The sequence below is a fragment of the Bombus huntii genome, chromosome 4 (genome assembly GCF_024542735.1).
Source record: "Bombus huntii isolate Logan2020A chromosome 4, iyBomHunt1.1, whole genome shotgun sequence".
Classification (NCBI taxonomy): Eukaryota; Metazoa; Arthropoda; class Insecta; order Hymenoptera; family Apidae; genus Bombus; species Bombus huntii.
The window spans coordinates 16,223,118-16,244,517 of NC_066241.1; the positions used below are offsets into that span (position 1 = coordinate 16,223,118).

The 21,400-nt window shown below is 36.3% G+C and overlaps 2 protein-coding genes across 7 annotated transcripts in view; both read right to left on the minus strand.

The window, feature by feature from the left end:
• The window catches only part of LOC126865310 (protein sidekick), a 44,358-nt gene extending 24,759 nt beyond the window's left edge, over positions 1 to 19,599 (minus strand). For 3 of the 6 annotated variants that reach the window (XM_050617718.1, XM_050617714.1, XM_050617713.1), the window contains exon 1: positions 18,474 to 19,596. In XM_050617718.1, the coding sequence (XP_050473675.1) occupies positions 18,474 to 18,570 (97 nt within the window). In that variant the 5' untranslated portion in view covers positions 18,571 to 19,596. Of the gene's footprint in view, positions 1 to 18,473 lie in introns of all 6 variants that reach the window. The other 3 variants (XM_050617715.1, XM_050617716.1, XM_050617717.1) reach the window with 3 other exon arrangements.
• A 508-nt stretch (positions 19,600 to 20,107) lies between these two features.
• LOC126865336 (40S ribosomal protein S15Aa) lies at positions 20,108 to 21,382 on the minus strand. Its single transcript, XM_050617781.1, has 4 exons — positions 21,243 to 21,382; positions 20,711 to 20,845; positions 20,405 to 20,570; positions 20,108 to 20,289 (listed from the first exon to the last, which is right to left on the minus strand). The coding sequence occupies exons 2-4, from the start codon at positions 20,841 to 20,843 to the stop codon at positions 20,196 to 20,198; spliced, it is 393 nt and encodes a 130-aa protein (XP_050473738.1). The 5' UTR covers positions 20,844 to 20,845; positions 21,243 to 21,382; the 3' UTR covers positions 20,108 to 20,195.
• Positions 21,383 to 21,400: the final 18 nt, after the last annotated feature.

A 21,400-nucleotide genomic window follows, 5' to 3' on the forward strand; every position in this document is an offset into this window, starting at 1 on the left:
CGAAATATAATGTGACCTTATCCTTAATTAGGATATTTTTAGAGTATTCTTCAATAAAATTATTGATAGAGCTACTTGTCCTCTTTAAAGAATATTATCAGAATTGTTCCTTAATATCGGATCTTTTCAGCGGTAATCGAATGTTCTTTTAGGAACAATAATCCCATTTCATTGATTGATTTTTTGTGGCTATGAAAGCGAAATTTACAAAGAATATTTCTAAAATTATGAAATCCGTAAATTCATATGTTGAAGGAAGCAAAGATAACAAGTAAAGCAGAGTAGAAAACTATCTTCTCATAAAAACAGTAGATTGGAATTGTAATCCCAACGGGGTTAATAGTGCAAATTTCATTATACACATGCGAACGCGTGAAGAACGGGCGGAGAGATGCAGCGTGAAACAGAGTGTTTAAAGTTCATTGAACAATCGGCTGGAACGAGGCAGCTGGCGGTTCGCGATATGTAAATGGAACGTAAATTTGTAAGCATCGCGTGCTCGACCTAGAGAGAAAGAAGCCCTTTGAAGGGAAATCCTTCAGGAGAAGGGAGGAAACGCGGTGCACGCTATCATTTTTGCACTACCAAGTCACGGCAGTCTTTCTCCTCTTTTTTTCTTTCGATCGAACGATCGTTTAATCACGTTTCAGGCCTGTTTTTTCTCTTCTAAAGAAGATTCGAGGTTCAGCCGATTATCTTTCCTGTGCCTGCAGATAAAACCGATAATTGGGTTGCTCGTCTCGGTAGTGAATGAGAATAATAGAATTGAAAATGATTTTATTAAAGAAAGGTCTACTCTCTTCAGTATTTAAGAATCTAATCTATCACATAAATTTATAATACATAACAGAAATCTATTATATCTCTATAATAACCATACAATAGGAGAAGAATGTCAAGTTTGATTATAAAATTGATTGTTTTCTTTTGTTCCCATGATGATTGTTAGATGCAATAAAGGAAGAAGAGTTTCTTCTCATTATTTATGTGGGAATAATCGTGTTGCAACAAGATACAAGTTTTGCAATGAAATAGGAAATAGCTGTTTATAATGTAGTGCTATAATCTTCAATTTATATCCAGTTCTGAAATTCATAAGTTAAAAGTAAAGTTGGAATTTCTTCAAATTGAATTCGATTATAAATTCAGTTCATTTTTATTACGTTTTCGACCCTCGATACAAGTATGCTTAGTAATAAATGAAAATGAAATGAATTCTCGAGTAATCTTTTGACGAATCTTTCAACATTATACAATTGAAATAGTCGAACACTTTCGGAGCTCTAACGACAATCGATGGAATTTCTTTTCAGCGATAAACAAGGTTTAAACGCTTGATAGGGCCGATTGTACCGAGCTTAGACACTGAAATCAAAGTTCCGTGTTACATAAGGTCGATCGATACGATTAGCTCGTGTATCTATATAACGGTTATTGCACTTTGTTGAATTGGAATTAGTTCATCGCTCTCGCAGTCTTAACTGACCGTTTTACCAACTTGCGTAAGTTGCAACTGGCTCGAGTAAAAGTGAAATAAAAACTAGAAGGCGATCAAGTGTAACAACAATCGGCATCTACGTCATGTCTTTATAAAATTGATCTCAGATCGATTAAAAAAAACTGCTCGTTCCTGAAGTGGAAATACATGAACATAGTTTTTAAAGTGAAACTCGATGGGATAAAATTTCAATCATTCGCTTTAAGGATTGCAGCGTTTGCACGCAGATAAAGCTAATTACAAAATACTGCTATATATAATAATAAAAATTGTTTCACCCACGTTACAGTTCACTACATTATTATACTACATTTGCTTCGCGCTACGGGTGACGTTTAAACTACCAATACCCTTATCCTAACATACAATACTGCATTTACTTCAGCCAATTATTATTCACGTTCGTGCTATGCTGCGTGAATTCCTACTGACATTCGAAGGACGCACGAAGACATAAGTGGCGGAAGATTACCCTTTGAATCGAGCCATCCCATTTCGTAGCCTTGAGCAGATCCTGTTTTACAACGTCACGGTGACAAAGCGGATGTGAAAGGCAAATGTGCCGAATGAAATTGAAAAGTAGAAAGTCTTTCGATTTTTCACTATTTTCGAGTTTATTATTTTTACCTCTATTCGACTGAGTTATGTACAATAATACAGCCTCATCGTTCTGCCCAATACATATATGCACAGAATGGACAAATGACCTAATATGAATTGCGCAATACTGTCCATCCCCAGTACTGTGAGAAAATTACGTTTCTTTTTCAATTTTCCACGTTCTCTTTGTCGTTTATATACCGCGAAACACGATCAGAAAGGCAGGTTCCCTTATTCATTAGATTAATTTCATTTCGTACGGTTAATGGAAGAAGAACTGGCAGGTTCGTACGGTAGGAAGAGGGCAACCGAGTCCAATTTGGCACACGGCTCGCTGCATGCTTCGTGGCTCGTCTTGAGTGTCCTTACAAGCACCAGGACACTGGACGAGTTTTCGCGTGGTCGACTCGTTAAATTAAGTTCGGCTAAACTGAGCCGTACTTTCCACAAAGAACCTTCGTACATTCACCAGCTATGACGTTCTGCTGGCTATCAAATTAAACAACTGACTATGTTTTAACTATCCGCGGACGATGAACCCATATACGCGTTCAATCTAATTGTAAGTTATCGACATAGCCGATGAGCTCGCGTACTTACATACGCGTTTAGGCAAAAACGATTAACGTAGCTGATACTTTCAACGAGAGACTCTGAAAGATCACTTTGATTTTGGCAGAAAAGGAATACAGGATTAGTCCTCAGAATGCTCGGAACAAAATTGTTCAGGACGGAATGCAGAAATTGCAATATAATCTCTATAATATAAATCATACGTTATAAATTTTGTACTTTCTTAAGTCAGCGAATGTATTGTTATACTCGCAAGAAAATAGATACTATATGATCGTTAAAGAAACTCGAACGCTGCGATACCGTTATATACATCCTACATTTTCAAACATTTCTAAAACAAAACGTAGATACGTCCGATCATCCCCTTAGGATACTTTGCTGAAAAAGAATTATTTACACGAAGGTAGTAAGGACACGTAAGGAAGATTCCGAAGTGACAAGACGCTGGGTTAGGTTAGGTTATGTCTTCGTGTACAGAGAGTCCAGAGCGTCGCGGTCGTTGTGATAGCAGTTTCTCAACCAGTCTTTCCTATCCCTTCTCCTCGATCCACAACCGTCCTCGCTGGGTCCCCTTTTATTCTTCTTCTTTCCCGGCTTCTTCGACCTCTCTTTCCACGTTTTACCTTCGCGAACTTGGCTCGCTGCTTCGTCTCGACCTTCTCTTTTCCCCTCATCAGGTTTCTCTAGCCGCATCGTTCGTTTCTCGGGCTCGCCGATGGAACCGCGTTATATGTACGAGCGCGTATTCTACAAATTGCTCGGTCAAGAACGCCAGAGACAATCATACCACGAGAGTTCGTTCGTTCGCGGAACCCTTTCACGAGACTGTAATCCCTTCGTCCGACGGTACAGGAAATACCCATCCGAGCCGATATGTGACTAAGAAACCGAAAGGTGTTCATTAGGGGTTCCAGGAAGACCTCCTTTAACTATTTAACTGCCAACGATTTTTCTGGAATTTTTTAATCCTGTTGTTGAATTTAATTGGCTGTCGATGGATTTATTTAAACTTTTATTTTAAATGCATGTATATTCGTTTTGACGTCAACTAGAATACGCATACGAAATTAGAATTTAGTAGAATTTCCCACTTAAAAATTTAGTGACTTTTGTAAGGTTTTCCAAAGTCATTAGAATGTTAAATAAGTTTCGTCTTTTTATTATCAATTTTACATATTTTCAACATTCTAAAAAGAATTGGCTTCTTACAAAGATGTTCCACTGCAAATTGATTGTATCAAATATTTTTACTAATTCTGATAAAATACCTGGTAAACAAAGCATTATCGTCAGTTACAGAATGAAGTAAAAAACTCGAGCACTGAAAGGTTTCTTAAGCCTTAGCTTGTAGAAGCTGCACGGCTCGTAAATCGTCGCAGTTACACTTAAACTGAATGACTCCACGGGTAATTTGTCGAAGGCGTTCGCAAAAGTAATTTATAGTTGAATTTCTTAACGGAATCTCGTACCCGTGTAACAAAGTGTTACACAATTGTTACGATGTTATCTGCGAGTTGCAGCTGCATGATTTGCCACATTGATGGCCGAAGAGAGAAACTTTCTCCGATAACCGTTGGAAAATAACGAGGGGAAAACGAGAAAAGACAAAAAGAACATGAAATTTCCCACGATCATTCGATGTGAATATAACAATGTTCAACAATAGTCTGTATTCAGTGAATTAAACATCTAATCCAAAAATGCTTGAAGACGCTAATGTCGAAGATTCTCGATCAAAAAATACCTCAATTGAGAGTTGTTGGTCAAATTTGCTATTTTACCTTCTTTGTATTCAGCTCGCATCGCAAGGAATAAGAAAGGTAAGCAACAAGCAAGAAATCGCGCAACGCAAAAGTTTCTTAAAAAAGAAAAGTGAAAAGCTTGCCACGTTGGTGCACACTTTATCACTCAGTTCACGGCAGGTATATTGCAAAGTTGAAGGGAGTACCGGAAACGCGGTATCGTGGTAAAAGTAGCTGTACTACGGTATGCGCTGTGCGGTAATAACAGTGTACAAACTGCGGACTACGATTGCACAATCAATTGTACTCGCGTGGCCAAGTTTACGAAAACAGTGCCCGTTTCGTTTCATTTTATTTCACTTCGCTCCTATTGATGTTACATACAAATAAGATATTTTGAACGGAGAGCGCTATCTATGCAGAGATTATTATACGCTGAAATTGAAGTTATTGTTATACATCTAAATAATCCAATAAATACATTTTTCTAAATTCACAGTAAATCTTAATAAATTCCTCACTGAAGGGATTAATGAAGACATCTTATTAACATCTGTGTAGCAACACATATGAAATAAAACGAATGATTTTCAAAATTCTAAGTTTATGATTTATTTTTAATCTAACTTTGTACATTTATTACGTATGTAATGAAGCTGGGAAGAAGCTGTTTAATCATCGTCTTTGAAAGTGAGGTTCACTGTCTGACGTTACATATGTAATAAGCCGGCGAAACTGTAACACTTTTAATGTCCTTTCGTAGTCGTGCTCAAGTAACCGAGCATTTCCGTTAGTGATAGAGACCTTGAGCGTATAGGTACGCACTGGCAACGTAGTACTTACTACTCCATTCACCGGCTATTTTCACTTTTCACGCATTATACTGCTTCTGGTAACAACGGCAGAACACGAAGGCACAAAAAGGCTTTAAGTCTTGTAATTATGTATAAAGAAGCATCATTTAATGGAAATATGAGGATTCTGTTGGAATATTGCAAGTCGTGGAAACAATGGACTAACAGACTAACTTGGATAAAATATATGACTGCTTCTATTAAATTTTAACTTTGATAACTTTTTATTTAATGATAATTTCTGATTTTAATACCGCTTATTATGACAAAGGAATTTGGGTGATGTTTCGATGTTAATTTCCACCTTTGATAATTTTTCTGTGATGAATGTTATCTATGAAATACCAGGAAACCGAATGATATCTGTATTAGTTCATTCCCATCTTTGATAATAATTTTTCTACAACGGACGTTATTTATAAAATACGAGGAATACTATGTGATATCTCTATTTTTTTTAAAGAGATATAATACTTTGAAGACAAAAAATCATAGATATGAGGTTGTTGGTTTCAACTAAATTTTTTTCTGATGAATCTTCAAGACCAGGAAACCCACATTTGAATAATTTTTCCAGTGAGCATTATTTACCATATTGAATTCGATATTGAAATTTCAATTATTTTTTACTAACGCACTTAATTGCTTAGGGATCATAATCTAATAGATGAGGGTTACAGAAATATATTCTAATAAAAGATTGGTAGAATATTTTTAGTATCTCTATGTTCAAACATATATCATGTATAAACATGTCTACGTATTAATTGATAGTTTGAAATTTTTTAATTTTTCATACAAAAATAATCTAAATATAAAAATCTAGACAGAAGTAACGCAAAATACTAAAACGAAACGGCTGTGTGAAAAATCTGCAAATACAACTGATCTTCTTACGCGTAACAGCAGATCTACGCTAATTCTCACAAATGCGCGTACGTATGAGCGTTAGTTAAGTGTACTTCCGTCTTCAGAAAAGCATGCACCGTAATTCGTTAGAAATAAAAAGACCAAAGTACTTCGCGCGAGTGGTACTTGGTCCTTTAAAAAACAGCCACGTACAGAATCAGATTACTTCTACTACGGTGACTCCACGAGTTTGTTCGTATACTTCAGGATATTAACTAAAAGTTGCGACATCATTTCTTTCTTTTCGAACTAATTTGAAGAAAATTACTTGCGTAACTCCATTATATTAAGTAAAGTTTCATTTCGACAAAAAGATGTGAAACATCTTTGCACGCTTAAATTTTTCATAAATGCATAAATACGTAATCTACAATAGTAACGAAAATCCGAATGAAGCAGCAAACGGATCGACAGACAAAATCAAACAAGTAAATATCCAGTTGCTGTTGCGCAGTTTTTGAAATAAATCATTTCATTGACCGTATGCGAAAACATGGAAGATCAGCAAGCAGAGTTCGGTGCTCGCCACTCTCGAGTCATGAATTTCAGAGCTGTTTAAGACCGTCTTGATAGCCTGGGCTTCGCCCGGTTGAAAGAAGCTTATAGAGCCAGGCTGAAAGAGATCGCCCTCGCTCTTCCGCACAGTCGTTTTCCTCTATTCTCCCCCTTTTCTTCGTTTTGCATCTCTATTTCGCTCTTTGAACACCCAGTGAGAGGGACAGAAATCTTTCGATATAACTTCGCGAATCTCGCGAATAGCGGCTGTTTAGCAGCGACCCACAACGAAAGGAAGAAGAACAGGCGGAGGAAAAGGCAGAAAAAGTTGGAAACGAGGCGTGACACGTAGGTCGTTCGCTTCGAAAGATCTTAAAACAATAAAGCTGTTGACTAAATACAATGCGTGTGAGTATCAGATACTAGAGAAAAACGACAGGTCAGGCGTTTTAGTATTTTCACGTCCCCGACAGAGAGAAAGAGAGAGGGGTCTCCTAGTCGTAACGGAACCTTCTTCCTAGTCGAGGAGGGCACAAGCACGCTTTGAAAACGTTCACTTTTTTCCATTTGGTAGGCTGGTTTCATAACGAACAACACGTGGACGATAAATTTCCATTGAAGGAGAAAGAGAGAGGTTTTCGATACGATTATTGCATCCTTACATCGGTATGCAGCGAATGGAACTGGATGGAAGAATACAATTGGCGAGGCACCAAGAGGTAATTTGATGGAAAAGGAAAGAAAATGTTTCTGCGAAACCCTCGCTTTCTTTTATTTTTGTGTCTTATTTTTTAGTTTTCGTATTAAGGGGATTAAATGCTAAGAAAAAAGCTGTGTTGTAGCATATTATTGTAGCATATTATTGGTTTCAGTATGAAACAACCATAAATTGAGAAATAGAGAAATATAATAATGGCATAACATATACGTATAAGGCATGTACATATAAATAGTTCTTAAAATTTATTTTGGAATTCATTATTAATAAATTTATATTACCATTGAATTTCGCAAAATAATATTTGTAATTTCACGAATGTTTCATGCTAGTCGAATCGACCAGGATATTTCCGTTCTTACAGTTAATTGAAAAATCTGCGTGGATACGTCATTAGATTCTTCGTATCTGTTGAAAGCTTGATTTCTTCGTATTGCAAAGGCTCAACGGGCAATGGTCGACTCAGACTATCGAGGGTCTTGAAAGGATTCCTTTGAATCGAGTCACTGTCCGTGGAGCACACCCAAGGAATCGTTCGAGTCTGGTTTAGTCATTGCTCGAAAATCTACTACTTTATACTATTTCAAGATGTTAAATAGATTTTGCTATAGGTTTACGTAAGTAAACGTAAAGAATTTTTGATAGAACGATCGAACGAATAAAATTCGAGGTTGACTGGCCTTTCTATCTCCAAGTAAAACTTCAAAAAATGGCCAGAAAATTGCATTGAAGATATTGTCTTAAGCTTTGTGCTTCGTAATTAAACAAAATTTAATTTCTATTTGACTTCTATTTTATTGTGCTCACAAAGCTGTAAATTTATATACAGATCCGTGATCTATGGATTACATCATGACACCGAATTTATTTCTTCCATCAGTGTAAAAATTTCACAAGAGTAGCAAAGGGCTTTCGTCCAGAAGCGAAACGAAAGTTTCGAAAAGCGAATCGGTCACGATTCACTGACCGGTTCACGTGGAGGAATTATAGCCGAGGAATTAAACGATGCACGCGTAATCCTTGGATTTTCGTCGAAACATTTTCATCCTCAGCTTCCCTGTTCATTTCCAAGTCAAAGAGATAGAACAACGTGGCAAATGCAAGATCAGCTAAACCTCGGCCATGTTCCACGCCGGTTTTAACGTTATGTAAAGTGATTCTTTTCGCGAGAAGATAGACCTGCTATGACGCGACTGGCCTGAAGTGTAATTTTTATCTCCCTGGTCGTTACCAAGTTTTTACGGCCACCCAAAGCGATCTAAAGGAAAATGGAAACGTTAGAATATGAAATGTTAGATTTATTTCTTTGTTCTCTAGTTCATTCCTCGCTACTGACGCATACGTTGCGTCCTTTTAATTATCTAAAACTTGGCCGTTTTATTTTGTTCAGATTAATGCAAGTAGCTTGAATCTCTTTTACCCAGAGTAATTCAAGTAGTTTATACAAAAGTACAGAAGTATAACCAATCTGTAAACAATTTTCGAAATCATTGAGCATAAATGAAATCGAATAAAATACCGAACGTCAGATTCAGAGCATAGAGATACGGCAAAGTTTCGAGACATTATTTGGATCGATTCATTCCGCGAAACTGAAAGCGTAAAAGCCATTTTGCCCAGGTTTACACCTCGACCATGACGCTACTCTATGAACTAACCAAAGAATAAACCGACGTTGGACGCTGTAAGGAGTGTACTAAAAACGAAAAACTTGATTCTGACTTTACTGTTCCCGGTGAATAGAATCCACTGTCCGTAGAATCCGTCATTCCAGGTAGTTACCTATTCTTCCATAAAGAGGAGAGCTCGTCTCAATCGACCTGCACCGGGGCCACTTACGTGCGTCGATGCGTTCGAAGGCACGCAGCACACGTGCATGACCCTCTCTTTCTCTCTTGGTGTTCCACGGAGAACAAAACCGAAAAGAAGAAGTGGAAGATGAGAAAGCCTTGCCGGGGGCGGTCAGTGGCCTCTGCACCGGCTACCATGAGACGACAGAACCGCCTTGGCTCGGTTCTTTACGTGCTTAGACGACCCTAGCGAGAATAATAATGGGAATTATGGCAAACGATGACTCGAATGCCACGAAAGAAACGGTCATTTCTTGTTACACATCCACAACATCAGAAACACGTTCTAATGAAAGCCGAGCGATGGGAAAACACGAAAATCGTGTACGCATTCTATGAACGAAGGTTGGTAGATGATTGCCAGAGCGTTTAGTTAATTGATTGACATTACGCATTTGTGAGTATCATTTCAGCTATGGTAAATACGTTTCTTAGATCATGTATAAATTTGTAGATCGTGTTAGAAGTATTGAATTTAAGTCTAATAAGTGAAAGTGAGAACATTTTAACATTTTGTAAAATTACTCAACTGAATTCAACGAATTTTAGACATTGGTAGAAGTATTAACACATTCAACGAATTAAAAAAATGATTTTATTTTCCCGAATAAACCGACAGGATAAACGTATAAAGAATTTAAAATAGGCAACTCGAAACCTGTAATAAAGTTCACCTCAAAATGAAAGGTTAAACAGGCATAAACTGATACGAAAAGTTAGAAATTAGTAACTATAGCAGCAAAGTAAAATTCAGCGCTCCGTGATATACTATCTTTCCGCCGCTTCAATCGATTGTTGCCATCTGAACAAACAGTCGTGTGTACATTATAAACGAAACCATGATAATAATAACACAAACGTTCCTGCTTCCAGCGTTTTGAAGCAGATGCAACACATTTTCATTTGATCAACGATAAACGAACAGGCAGGTAGTACGTAAGTTTTCACTCGATGAATCAGTGATGAGTGAACCGATTTAGAATTCCGTTAAAAAAAAGAAATTTTGGTTAACAAAATGAATAATAGTCGGAAACTGATTAATTTAAAAGATATTTAAAAAATGTTATGTCATAATGCTTTAATTATGATTATTTATATATAGTATTTTTGTACGTTATAGATTGATTCTTTCAATGTTAAATAATGTGTCATGTGCATTCATGTACTGCAACGGGGCGAAAATATGTATGCAAGGATACAGATTCATTTCGAGATCAAATACACGACCCAAAAACGATTCTAGGGGATGTAGATCGCTCCGTTCTTTGAAACACAAACGTTTGTCGTTCTGTTCAGCAACTTTTCTCATATCTTCGCGTTCGTACGAAACATTCCAATGGAAACGAGGTGAGATCTTTACTCGCAACTCGGCATCGTTACAAAAGCTTATTATTAGTTCCATAACTTGCTTCCCTCGCTTGCATAGTATGTAATCATTTTTACGATTCGTTCGCAATCAAATTAGATATTTCACAAGAATCGAAATTCTTTCCCCGAGAAGGAAGACAGAACAGAACAGAGACGATAGTATAATAACGTTAATTTGAAAGTAAAGCCATTTTATACAAAGTTACGTTTAGGTTTGATTTTCAAACGATTTACTTACTTCTATTCAAAGAATGAGACGAATAAAACCAAAGACAAAAACTGCAGTTAAAACATTCCTGCGAGATCCAACAGCGGGCTGTACTTTCATCGACCACTACGTCGACAAAGGTACAAAAGCAATCGGAAACGCAAAACTTGGTCGTTTCATGGAAGCGAAGAGGAAGTTGTAACATGCTGAAGGGCGAATTGGCCCGCTATCCGCTATACGGAGAAAGATGACGATAATGAAGATGATGCGGTGAAGAAATAAAAGGAAAGGAAAGGAGAGGGGGACATCCGGCCGACGAGCAAAGGCATTCATACACGTATTCTTCGTCGCCGTGGGGCAACAGCAACGCACTACACGTGGACAACGAGCCTAGAGATTCTCGTACGGATGGTAAAGCGCTATGGAACGATCTAGGTTCCGATCTTTAACCTCTTTTACGATCTTCAACGAAATATCTCGCAACTCAATGTTATTTACCTCGCATTTTGATATTTCGCGTCTCGTGACCTCTCTTCGTTCATCACTGATCCACGAAAGTATTTGAACATTTATCACAGCAAACTTTCCAAATTTCATTAACACGTGAGACTCGACTGCTATAATTGTCCATATTGCTTACATATTAACGTTACGATAAGAAACGATAGTGCAATGTATAATTTGCACAATACGAAACTATTCGACGATGATAGTGTAATGTCAATTCATATCAGAGGCCGGATGTGTGCAGGTTTCACCGACTACCCTCACTTATCTCAGGGACCCACCATAAACTTAAACTTTTTAAGTTTATTATTTCTGTAAGTGTTTATGGATGGTCCTTGAAACAGCCCTTAGGTTGTTATACGTCCTTACTAATTATGGGGAAAGCAGGTAGTTACCTAGTAAGAAAAAGCTAGTTTTTCCCATAAACAATATTACCTACTAGCCACGTTGATAGGAAGCTTTCTCCTCCTATCTTCATTTATTAACATGGCCTATAACCAATTGGCATCGTGGATCGTTACCCTCACTTTTCCTAACGGAAAGTGCGAACAGCGAATACGCGTTGTCAATTAAAAAGGGCACACCCACACCGAGCTTTCCTCCGTAATGAGACGAGAACACCTAGGGAGAAATAGACAAAACCCACGAACAGTGAACATCTCTCCGATCAGTCTCAATTATTGTCAACCTGTGCTGTGCTAGTAAATAAAGTTGGTTAGAAAATAAAGACAGTAGTTGTGTTACGACTCAATCTTCTTGTTTCATCAACCAACCCTTAAGTTTACGTGACAATAGGATAGCAGTTAGCACAACGAAAGACACGAGACTAAAGGGAGCAATTGTCGAATAACAAATAATCTAAGTAGATACATAACGGCAATTTATCTATTATAAAACGTAGCCTCTCTCTGTCTATTCGTACGAGTGGTCAATTGGAGAATGAAAATTGATAGATCTTATTCTTCGCGATATTTTTTAATTGTAAATTATTGAATTTCATGAAATTTTAAAATGAAAGAACGAGGGCATATTTCATAAAGTGTTTGACAAAGAATCTTCTCTTGTCACAGAATTAATAATTGAACTAACGTACACACGACAAAGACTTTTTTTTACAAAGGAGTTTATTGAATCCAGAAAATACAGATTTTAAGTACATTATTCACAATAAACATGAATTTTTGTAATGGTATGTTAGGCAAAGGTACTGATACGCGGCGGTACGACGTAGCCATGCTGTATTATGTGTCGGCGCTTTACATTTTTTGTTGTATGATGCAGTTTTTGGGTTTAAACCTCTGGGGAGCGGAGCTTTTTTTTTATTTCTTTTTCTGTCCTGAAAAACTTGGTCGCAAAACAGGACGCTTCGGTAGTTTGCTTTTTGGGCACGACAAAGACAGGTCAGTCTAGATGATTTTAAAATTCGTTCGTAGCCATCGCTGGCCGATACCTTGCCAGGAAAAAAGGGCAGATACCTGGTGAAGGTGAATAGGACGCTGTAGAAAATGGTAGAGTGGTACAGAGGCCAATACACGAAGGGAAGAGCTGGTGCTCGAGGACCAGGTAAAGACCCTTGTCCTCTATTGTACTACGGTTTAAGCTGACGCCAGTGATAGATACCTTTCTTGGCATTATATGCTACTCATACCACCAAACGCTTACCTTTTACACGGCACAGGTTACCGAACGTATGGTCTTTTACCTATAGCACAAGACATTTCAAAATTTATGTACTTGGAAAGCTAATAGAATTCGTCAAATAATATTTAACTGTTTAATTTGTATGCTTGAATTTCCTACTATTTTAAATACTTAAATTTTTTAGCATTCTTGTTACTAAACAGAAAATTGTCTCAATTTATTCAACGCGAAATACATTGCACAAAACAATTTGACACTAAAATGAAACTAAGGCTTGAAAAATTCAAGGACCGCAGCAGGCAGCAAATTAGAAATGTTTCTCCGATTGTCCATAGCTCTGGACCATCCAGTATCGTGGCGACCACAACGAACTGGAAACACGAGAAATCTTCTCTTCCTGCCGATCCACCGAATCCGATACTCCGCCATATTACCTGTAATCACCCCTTCCTCTGTCTCTTTCACTCTTTCCCCGTCCATAATAATAATAATAATTTAATGATCGTCCAACCGTTACTCTCCACATTGGGGGTGATGTCGTGTAACTTCGCTTTCGTATCGTTGATCGCGGGCGGATCGTTTGCATTGCGAAAGCAGGAAGTCATTACCAACGAGGCGGTGGGATCGCGAAACGAACGTTTTCAGAGCGAAGTATGTAGATCGTTTGATATCTTCGCAAAGTTGGAGCACGCGGCAGGGCCGCGTGAAAATGGTAATTACTGTCGCAACACAGACGAAGTTTTTTGTTATAACCCTTGCTTCATTTTCGAAGCAATCGTGCTCCCTTCCGTTAAAAAAACTTCCTAATTTCAAGAAAATTACAAGGAAGTTGTTGTTATTATGCGAATTTTATGGCAAAACGGGTATTAGCTAATGCTTGATCTCTGTGTTGTAGAATTTCTGATAAATAGTATGATATTAAAATCGCTGTAATGAAATTTTAATATAGCGATTGCTTTATTCTGTTACTAATTTTGAGGAGAATATAAGAAAATTATGGTTGATTTACATATCTCCGCGTTTCATCGATAGGTTCAAAGAAATGGAACTCTGTTGTATTAAAAAGATCTCAAAACTTTTTATCCTTTTACGCCATAATTGGTCCTCAAGCCTGCAAAATCAATTCCACCTGGAAAAAATTCTCGAAGAACCGTTCTATTAAGGATACACTTGTCGAAAAAATCAGCATACTTTCCTCGAAACAACAACATTACGAAGCCTTTTAAAAGCTTGGAAAAGGTAGAAATACATTCTGATAATTCGTACTTTTTCTCTTTCACCGTATTTAAGGATTGTTCAACACACTACCGGTCGCGTTTTTAAACGCGAGACCTCGGCTTGGTTGCCGTGTATTCTTTTCCCTACGAATCGTTCGCCAATTTACCTTTACACCAGAATGCACTCATATACTCTTTACTCGACTGCATCATGTCGACCGTCGACCTGGAAACACGAGAACACTCGTTTTCCTTGCGACGCGTATACGAAATATATACGAATTTCACACAGTATTTCTACAGTAGAAAATTTGACTGTGAAGCTATACACTCGTATGTATGCGTTCTCTCTGCTTTTTAATCGGAGCCATTGCCCGTTGTTCCATCGTGTCGAGGTGGTGTTAAAATGAAAACGATGAAGGGTCGCAAGAATAGTTCTTTGCTCTTCCAGAAATTATTAGGCATGGTAATGGACGCTGCTTTTGCACTCAGATATATTAAGCACTAAGAAAGACGATCATTAGTCGGATTGATAATCTCTTGAATATACATGCAATAATAATTTTTTTGTTTTGAAACCTTCTTTTTTTACACGTCGTTTCATTTCTATTGGAAATAAATTCTGCCCTATATGTTATGATTTTATTCCTATATATCTGAATAAGTTATACACAGGCTGTATTCTAATTATTATTAATTACATCTTGAGTGTTATAATAAATTATATACGGGCTTGTTTTGTTTTATATACTAAAATAAACCGCTAAACAAATTAATTAATAATATATAATATAAATAAATTGTTAACTTTTTAAGAGCTTAACGATTTCATACTTTATATTGTTAAGTAAATATGTATGGAATAAAAGAAAATATGGTGTATAATAGACCGCTACGTATGATTAACCTACGATAGCACTGAACGTTTTAAACAACATAGATAAAAGAATTTGTAAATGTTTAGAGTACTATGACACCAGTTTGAGCGTTTAATAAATGGCTATGCTAACTCGCCTAACATATTCACTTCACTAAGTGCGTATGTAGTTACCAACCATACCATACAGTGTATTATAGCTCATTACATTATTACATTCATTGTCAAAAGAAAAATTCGTCTTGAAAGAATTAAAGTACTCACTTCCAGTTACCAGAATAAGACGTAAAAGTAAGGAAAACGCGTTTTTCCATTGTCTTTAAATAGTTTGCGCATTTTTTTCCTGCGTTCTTTTAGATTCAGTCAGAAAGTAATCTATTATTATCCACCAGTGAGTAATGAAGAAGCATATCTGAGTGAGCTGCACATTCGGCTCGCGTGTACGTACTACTCTACCATCGATAATTAGTATTAAAGAGCGTGCATCCGTATACCACCTTGATTACATATGTAGCTAACACCGAAGCACGTGATCCCATATTCTTTCATAGGCTGCTCATTGTTAGACCGCGAGTATTTATGAGAATGTATAAAGTATATAAATTTCATGCAGTAGCAAATATAGCAATTAGTCTTTTGAATATTATTAAATAATTTAGATGTCGAAAAACTAAAAGTGAGTCTGAAGGAATGTTACCATCTTCGTTCCAGACTTTTCATTTTATGTCTGACCGACGCAGGCGTAGCTTCGTATAACGAAGACAGTCAATCATTGATTAAATTTTCTTTAAACAACACCAGCCTTTGATATACCACGCCGTCGATAAGAAGAGATAGAGGACGAATTTAGGCAACTGGAGCATCATGCAAGCTGCTCCAAATCTTTACACCACTCTGATTATCTTCTTTCGAAATTTAGCTTGTATCAGGTTAAATTTTTGTTAAATTATTCAAAAACTAATTTAGGATTACTGTGCATATACATCCATGAATTGGAATCGTGGCACCTGTATCGATTCACATGGAAATCCTTGGTCGGTTCCTTTGAAACGCGATGTGAAGAAGGGAAAATAAAAATCCGCGAAAATCCGTCCCTCCTATACACGGGAGCGTAGGAGCCACCCTAATTGAGATTTATTACGACGTTAATCCGGCCAATTGTGTGAACGAAGTTAAACCGTTGACCTCTTGGTTGACGATCCGAAAGAATACATACAGCACGTGCCATGGTCTCGCCTCATACGTGTATTGCGATAAATAATGTCACCGCCATATCGTAGGAAAATCTGCCCCAATTTCTCGACTGTTTTAATAAACGAATTTCCGGCACGGTGTAAGCACGAGTATTGCCTCCGTGTTTATTCGGGATAAAATGCTTTAGAGGAAGTATGCTACTTTGTTATCGTACAATCCGTGAAAATAATCGGTGTTCTAACTTGGAATAATATTATTTCATAATACATTTTCATTTCAGTAATAGTAAAAAGAATATTTTCATTGAACACGATAAAATAGAAAAAATTAATTTCATAACTTATGTAACTTATGATTGCGTTAGATATGTAAAAATTGTCGTCTAAAAATTTAAATCGACAATTTCTTCCGCAGAGTTATCGTAGTGTATAAAGTAATGCTCGCGACTATTCTTTTAGGCTAATGCATGCACTCATAAGAACAGAGCATAAATCCGCGGCGGCATTTGGCGGTTGTTCTACCGTATAAAACAACTTATGGCCCATTAACGAGAATCCACTTAACGACGTTACGCGTGCAATCTGTCCTTGATATCATTCGTAATGAAGCACATTATACTGCCACTAGGAACGGCTACCCATCGATACCGTCGCAATAAATCATATAACCGCACAATTAATTCCATAATCGAGCGAAACTGTACACTGTATTAGGTCACTTGGGCGTAAGAAATTTCACGCAAATACAAAGACCTAATTTAAATTGGAATTTATTGTAACGCAAAATACACTCGATATTAGATAGTCATATTATATTAAAAGACCCTCTTTTGTTCTAGATTTAATTATTTAAATCAGGGCTTCTCTCAAACTTTTATGGGACGAAGCCCACTTTCAGAAACAATAATTATGATCAACCCGAAGATTACGCAAAGTGTAATTACAACCGAGAATTGATTAATAAACAATTCAAAATTAATTTGATTCAGATGTGCAAGTTGAGAGAAGCTAGACAGCAATAGTAATCCTCATATGGTTTTTAACTGAATCGGTTTTGAATTGTTCATCCAATGATTCTGTATGAGTAATACTGTCCTGACGAATATGTAAATTAATCCCTAATTGTAATATTTAACGCGACCCATTCAAAAGTAGCCCGCCATCCACCAATGGTTCGCGCCCACACTTCGGGAATTTCTTTAAATTACGATTTTCTAGGTTTAAATATTCGACATCTATCAATTCCAAAGATTAATGTTAAATCGAGATACACATTGCGAAGAAGCTTCGAATTTCCTCTGTTTTGGGCAAATATCCGCTCATTTGTTATTCACGTATACGCAGATACGTGGATAAAAGCAATTTGGCCAAATGCCAAGAAATCATTGTTTACTCTACTCAACAATGTTCCCGATGTTTAAATCGCTGTGAATTAGGCTTGACCCGTTTCAGGAACCGTTTGGTTCGATTCTCTGTTGTCTCGCACTCACGTTGAACGTTCATCGTTGTCACAAATATTGTAACGGCGAGTGTGTAACCTGTTCTCGTGCCAGTTTCATGACAAAGCGAATACAGTTCGTACGCGTAATAACGACAGCAATTACCGGCAACCTCGAGAGAGAGTTCACGATTTATCATCCAAAAATCCTGCACCAGTATAAATTTCAATAATCACGTCGTACATTTTCGTATCGTGACACCTCCAAATACGTTTAATCCGAAAACTGAAAAATATGCTTCATATTGCTAACACTTAGTAAATGAAGTTATAAATTCCCCACAGCAATACATAGTAATAATTAGCAGTTAGCATATCATTTCGTTCCATGCAACTATGTAAAGTTATGCATATGATATTATGTTTGAGAGAAAAGAAATTTAATAATTCTTACATCAAAGCGTAGAACAGAAAATAAAAGTATTTCGTATTTTTTTCAACCTTGCTACAATCATCGAATATTTATCTTTCAATTTCAATCTTGTTTCAACAAATAAAAAGACTTCTAATGTCTTAAGAAAAACTGAAACGAGAAACTAAACTTAAGAAACTTATTTTGACCATAGAAAATCGCGTACAAATTGACGTAAAGAATATAGCAGAGTTAATAAAAAGATGTTCGTTTTAAACAAAAAATTGTACGGGTAAAGAAAACGTGCGCGATATATGCAAAAGAAAGTCAAAAAATGGTGAAGGGGATGAAAATGGGCGCGAAAACTCACCGGTGGCGCAGGCGCTTCCAGCGATCCAAATGAAATAAACAGCGGCAAACAAGAAGGTCGACAGGTCCGCCACTGCATTTCTCCACGGCATCTCCATGTTACTTTGGTGAATTCCTTGCCGCTCTTGCCCACTTGCACCACTTCCTTAACACTTCAACCCGGGAACGTCATACAAATTCTACGACGAAGTTACGCAAACGAGTACCAACAATTCCTATACGATCTCCACATTTTTAAGTTCACGTGCGAATTCAGCCTCGAGTTGCGTTATTTCTTTTTAGTAGGCGTAACGGAAGAGTATTACGGCGTACACCTGTGAGACAACATTCCTTTTACTTGCACTCATAGTCCCTCCTCCTTTCGAAAAACCAAATGTCTCGAAGCATCTGTACTGTTTTCCATTCGACTTTTGATTTAATGCAATACGATAATTGGTTTTTTCTTCTTTCACCTTGGACTTAATAGTTCAAGTTCCTAAGCTCCCTCGTTAAAATTAGCATTACGTATCGTTGGATGCTACCTTGCGGTTCATTTTCACATTCCGCATCATTTTTCGAAATTATACACGTGAAATGCGGTCAGTCTCATAAAAATGTAAACAAAGCTTTGTAATCTTATCGTCGGAAGATGTATGAATTAACGGATGAGATCACACGAGAATTGTTGCAGCAACGGGGAAAAAAATTATGAATTTTTACGAGAATTGCACGATACACCGATCATAGAACAGGTAAACTTGTACATATACTCGAAATATTAAAATCCAAATGTCAACGCACTTGATTTCATATTTCTTATCAAAACTTATTATTTCTAGCGATTGCAATGTACGTGAGAAGTGAACTTTCATGCATTCTTCCGTACGGTTGTCTCTTCAGGTAAATCCCAGGTAACGCGGCACAAAACGGTCACACTCACCTGGTAACACCTGGCAACACCGTTAAATTTGTTAAAAATGCTCTAATACGTTTTTTTTATTCAAATTAAAAACACAATCGAAAAACTTTTATTTACGAAACCCTAACGAAATGTAAAAACTTGCACGACGCGACGCATGATGCGAACGGTCCGTGAGTTTCGTTCGAATTACAAAGTTTTGTTGACTGGCCGTCATCGGCTGCGTTCACAGAAGGCGTAAAGTTGAAATCACAACCACGCGCATGCTCGAACTGCCCTAATGCTGTTCAACCAATCAACAAAAAGATACGGCGGCCAATCAGAAGTTTTCTGGATGTTAAATGCGTTGGTTGGTATTTGCTATAAATTATCACATGCATATAGGAATTTATTTTGAAATAAAAAATACTTTTATTTGGAACTCGTTAATATTACTCGTTATTATAAACAATGTAGAAGTATTATTTTTTATATTATACCATAGTTTCTGTAAGTTATTGTATGTTGAAATATATACATTTCAAATTTGTACATATGTTAAAATAATAATTGTTACTCTGATAATTAAATTTTTTACTATTATATTTCTTTAACATTTTCATTAATATTTCATATATCACCATATTAAAGTATAGATACTACTATAAATAGTACAGATACATTAGATTTCTTTTATTGTAAAAATTTTAAAAATGAACAAGCTTGTAAATTATTCGAAAAAGATAAGGAAATAAGAATCAGATACAAAGATAGTTACTTTATTTTAATAAATATAGAATACCAATATTTTCGATATTAAGAAATTTTTATTGAATTAAATAAACATTAAAAGAAAAACCCAAGTATTTTTCCTCCAAGATGCTTTCTTCTAGCTTCTTCATGATCCATAATTCCTCCACTTGTGGTCAACACAACATATCTAAAATATTTATAAATTACAATTACACCATGAAAATACAAAATTATTCATTGCAAAACCATAAGTTTCTCTATGAAATATAACACTATAAATTTCAATATATATAAACACATACCCAAACTGTCGAGATGGCAACAGGTTATTGGTCCATTTCTCAATATCATTAATTGGGACATCAAATCTTGGTGAAATTACACCACACTTATTTAGTCTTCCACTAAGATTTACTACAACTTTGCCACTACGGTGATCGTCAACAATTTCAAATTCTCCAATATATCCTTAAACATCAAAAGTAATTTGGTAAAAAGATCATGTATGTATTACATATGTACATGAACTTAAAGTCAGAAATTAAAGTTAAGAAATAAAACAATTCTTTTACTATTTCATAAATAAGAAAATGTTCGTGTAGCCTTACCTTTCCTCATCATTACAGTCAGAAATTTAATGATTACTTTTGAACAGGGCCTTAATAGCACCTGCCTTTTTCCACGTTTTTCAGCATTGTTAATGGATTTGAGAGCATCGCTAAGAACGTTCATACGCACCATGGCTGAAAACAAAACGTAATTTTAAGTTATTTAGTAAGTATTTAAAAACTATATGTACTTCTAGGAAATACACAAATTGTATTTCAAAATGTCAATAAAACATAACCTATAAAGAAAATGGATGAAATTCAAAATGTGTAACTTAATATTTTTATAAGCGTTAGTAATACGATATAATTAGCTTGAATAAAATAATAATCAATTTTAAAGAATACAACTTAAATTTTATAAGAAACAAAACAATAACAATGAAACAGGCAATACCATCTCACTAACCACCTCATACTTTTTTGAGTATTATAATAAATGCAAAATATTATTATAGATCAATTAATTATTAAATCTAGAAACTAATTCATAATTAATTTACATTGGATGAATTTGGAAAACTAAGATTACCTGCGATTTATAATTTTGTTTATCACAGCAACGTACACGCTCGACTAGCTGACCAAAAAAGAGAAGTTGGAAGTCAGGGTTACCATAGTAGCCACGTAAATTTGCGTGTATCCCATTGGTTGAAATTCTTTGAACTTAAATAATGGTTCAGCAATGGT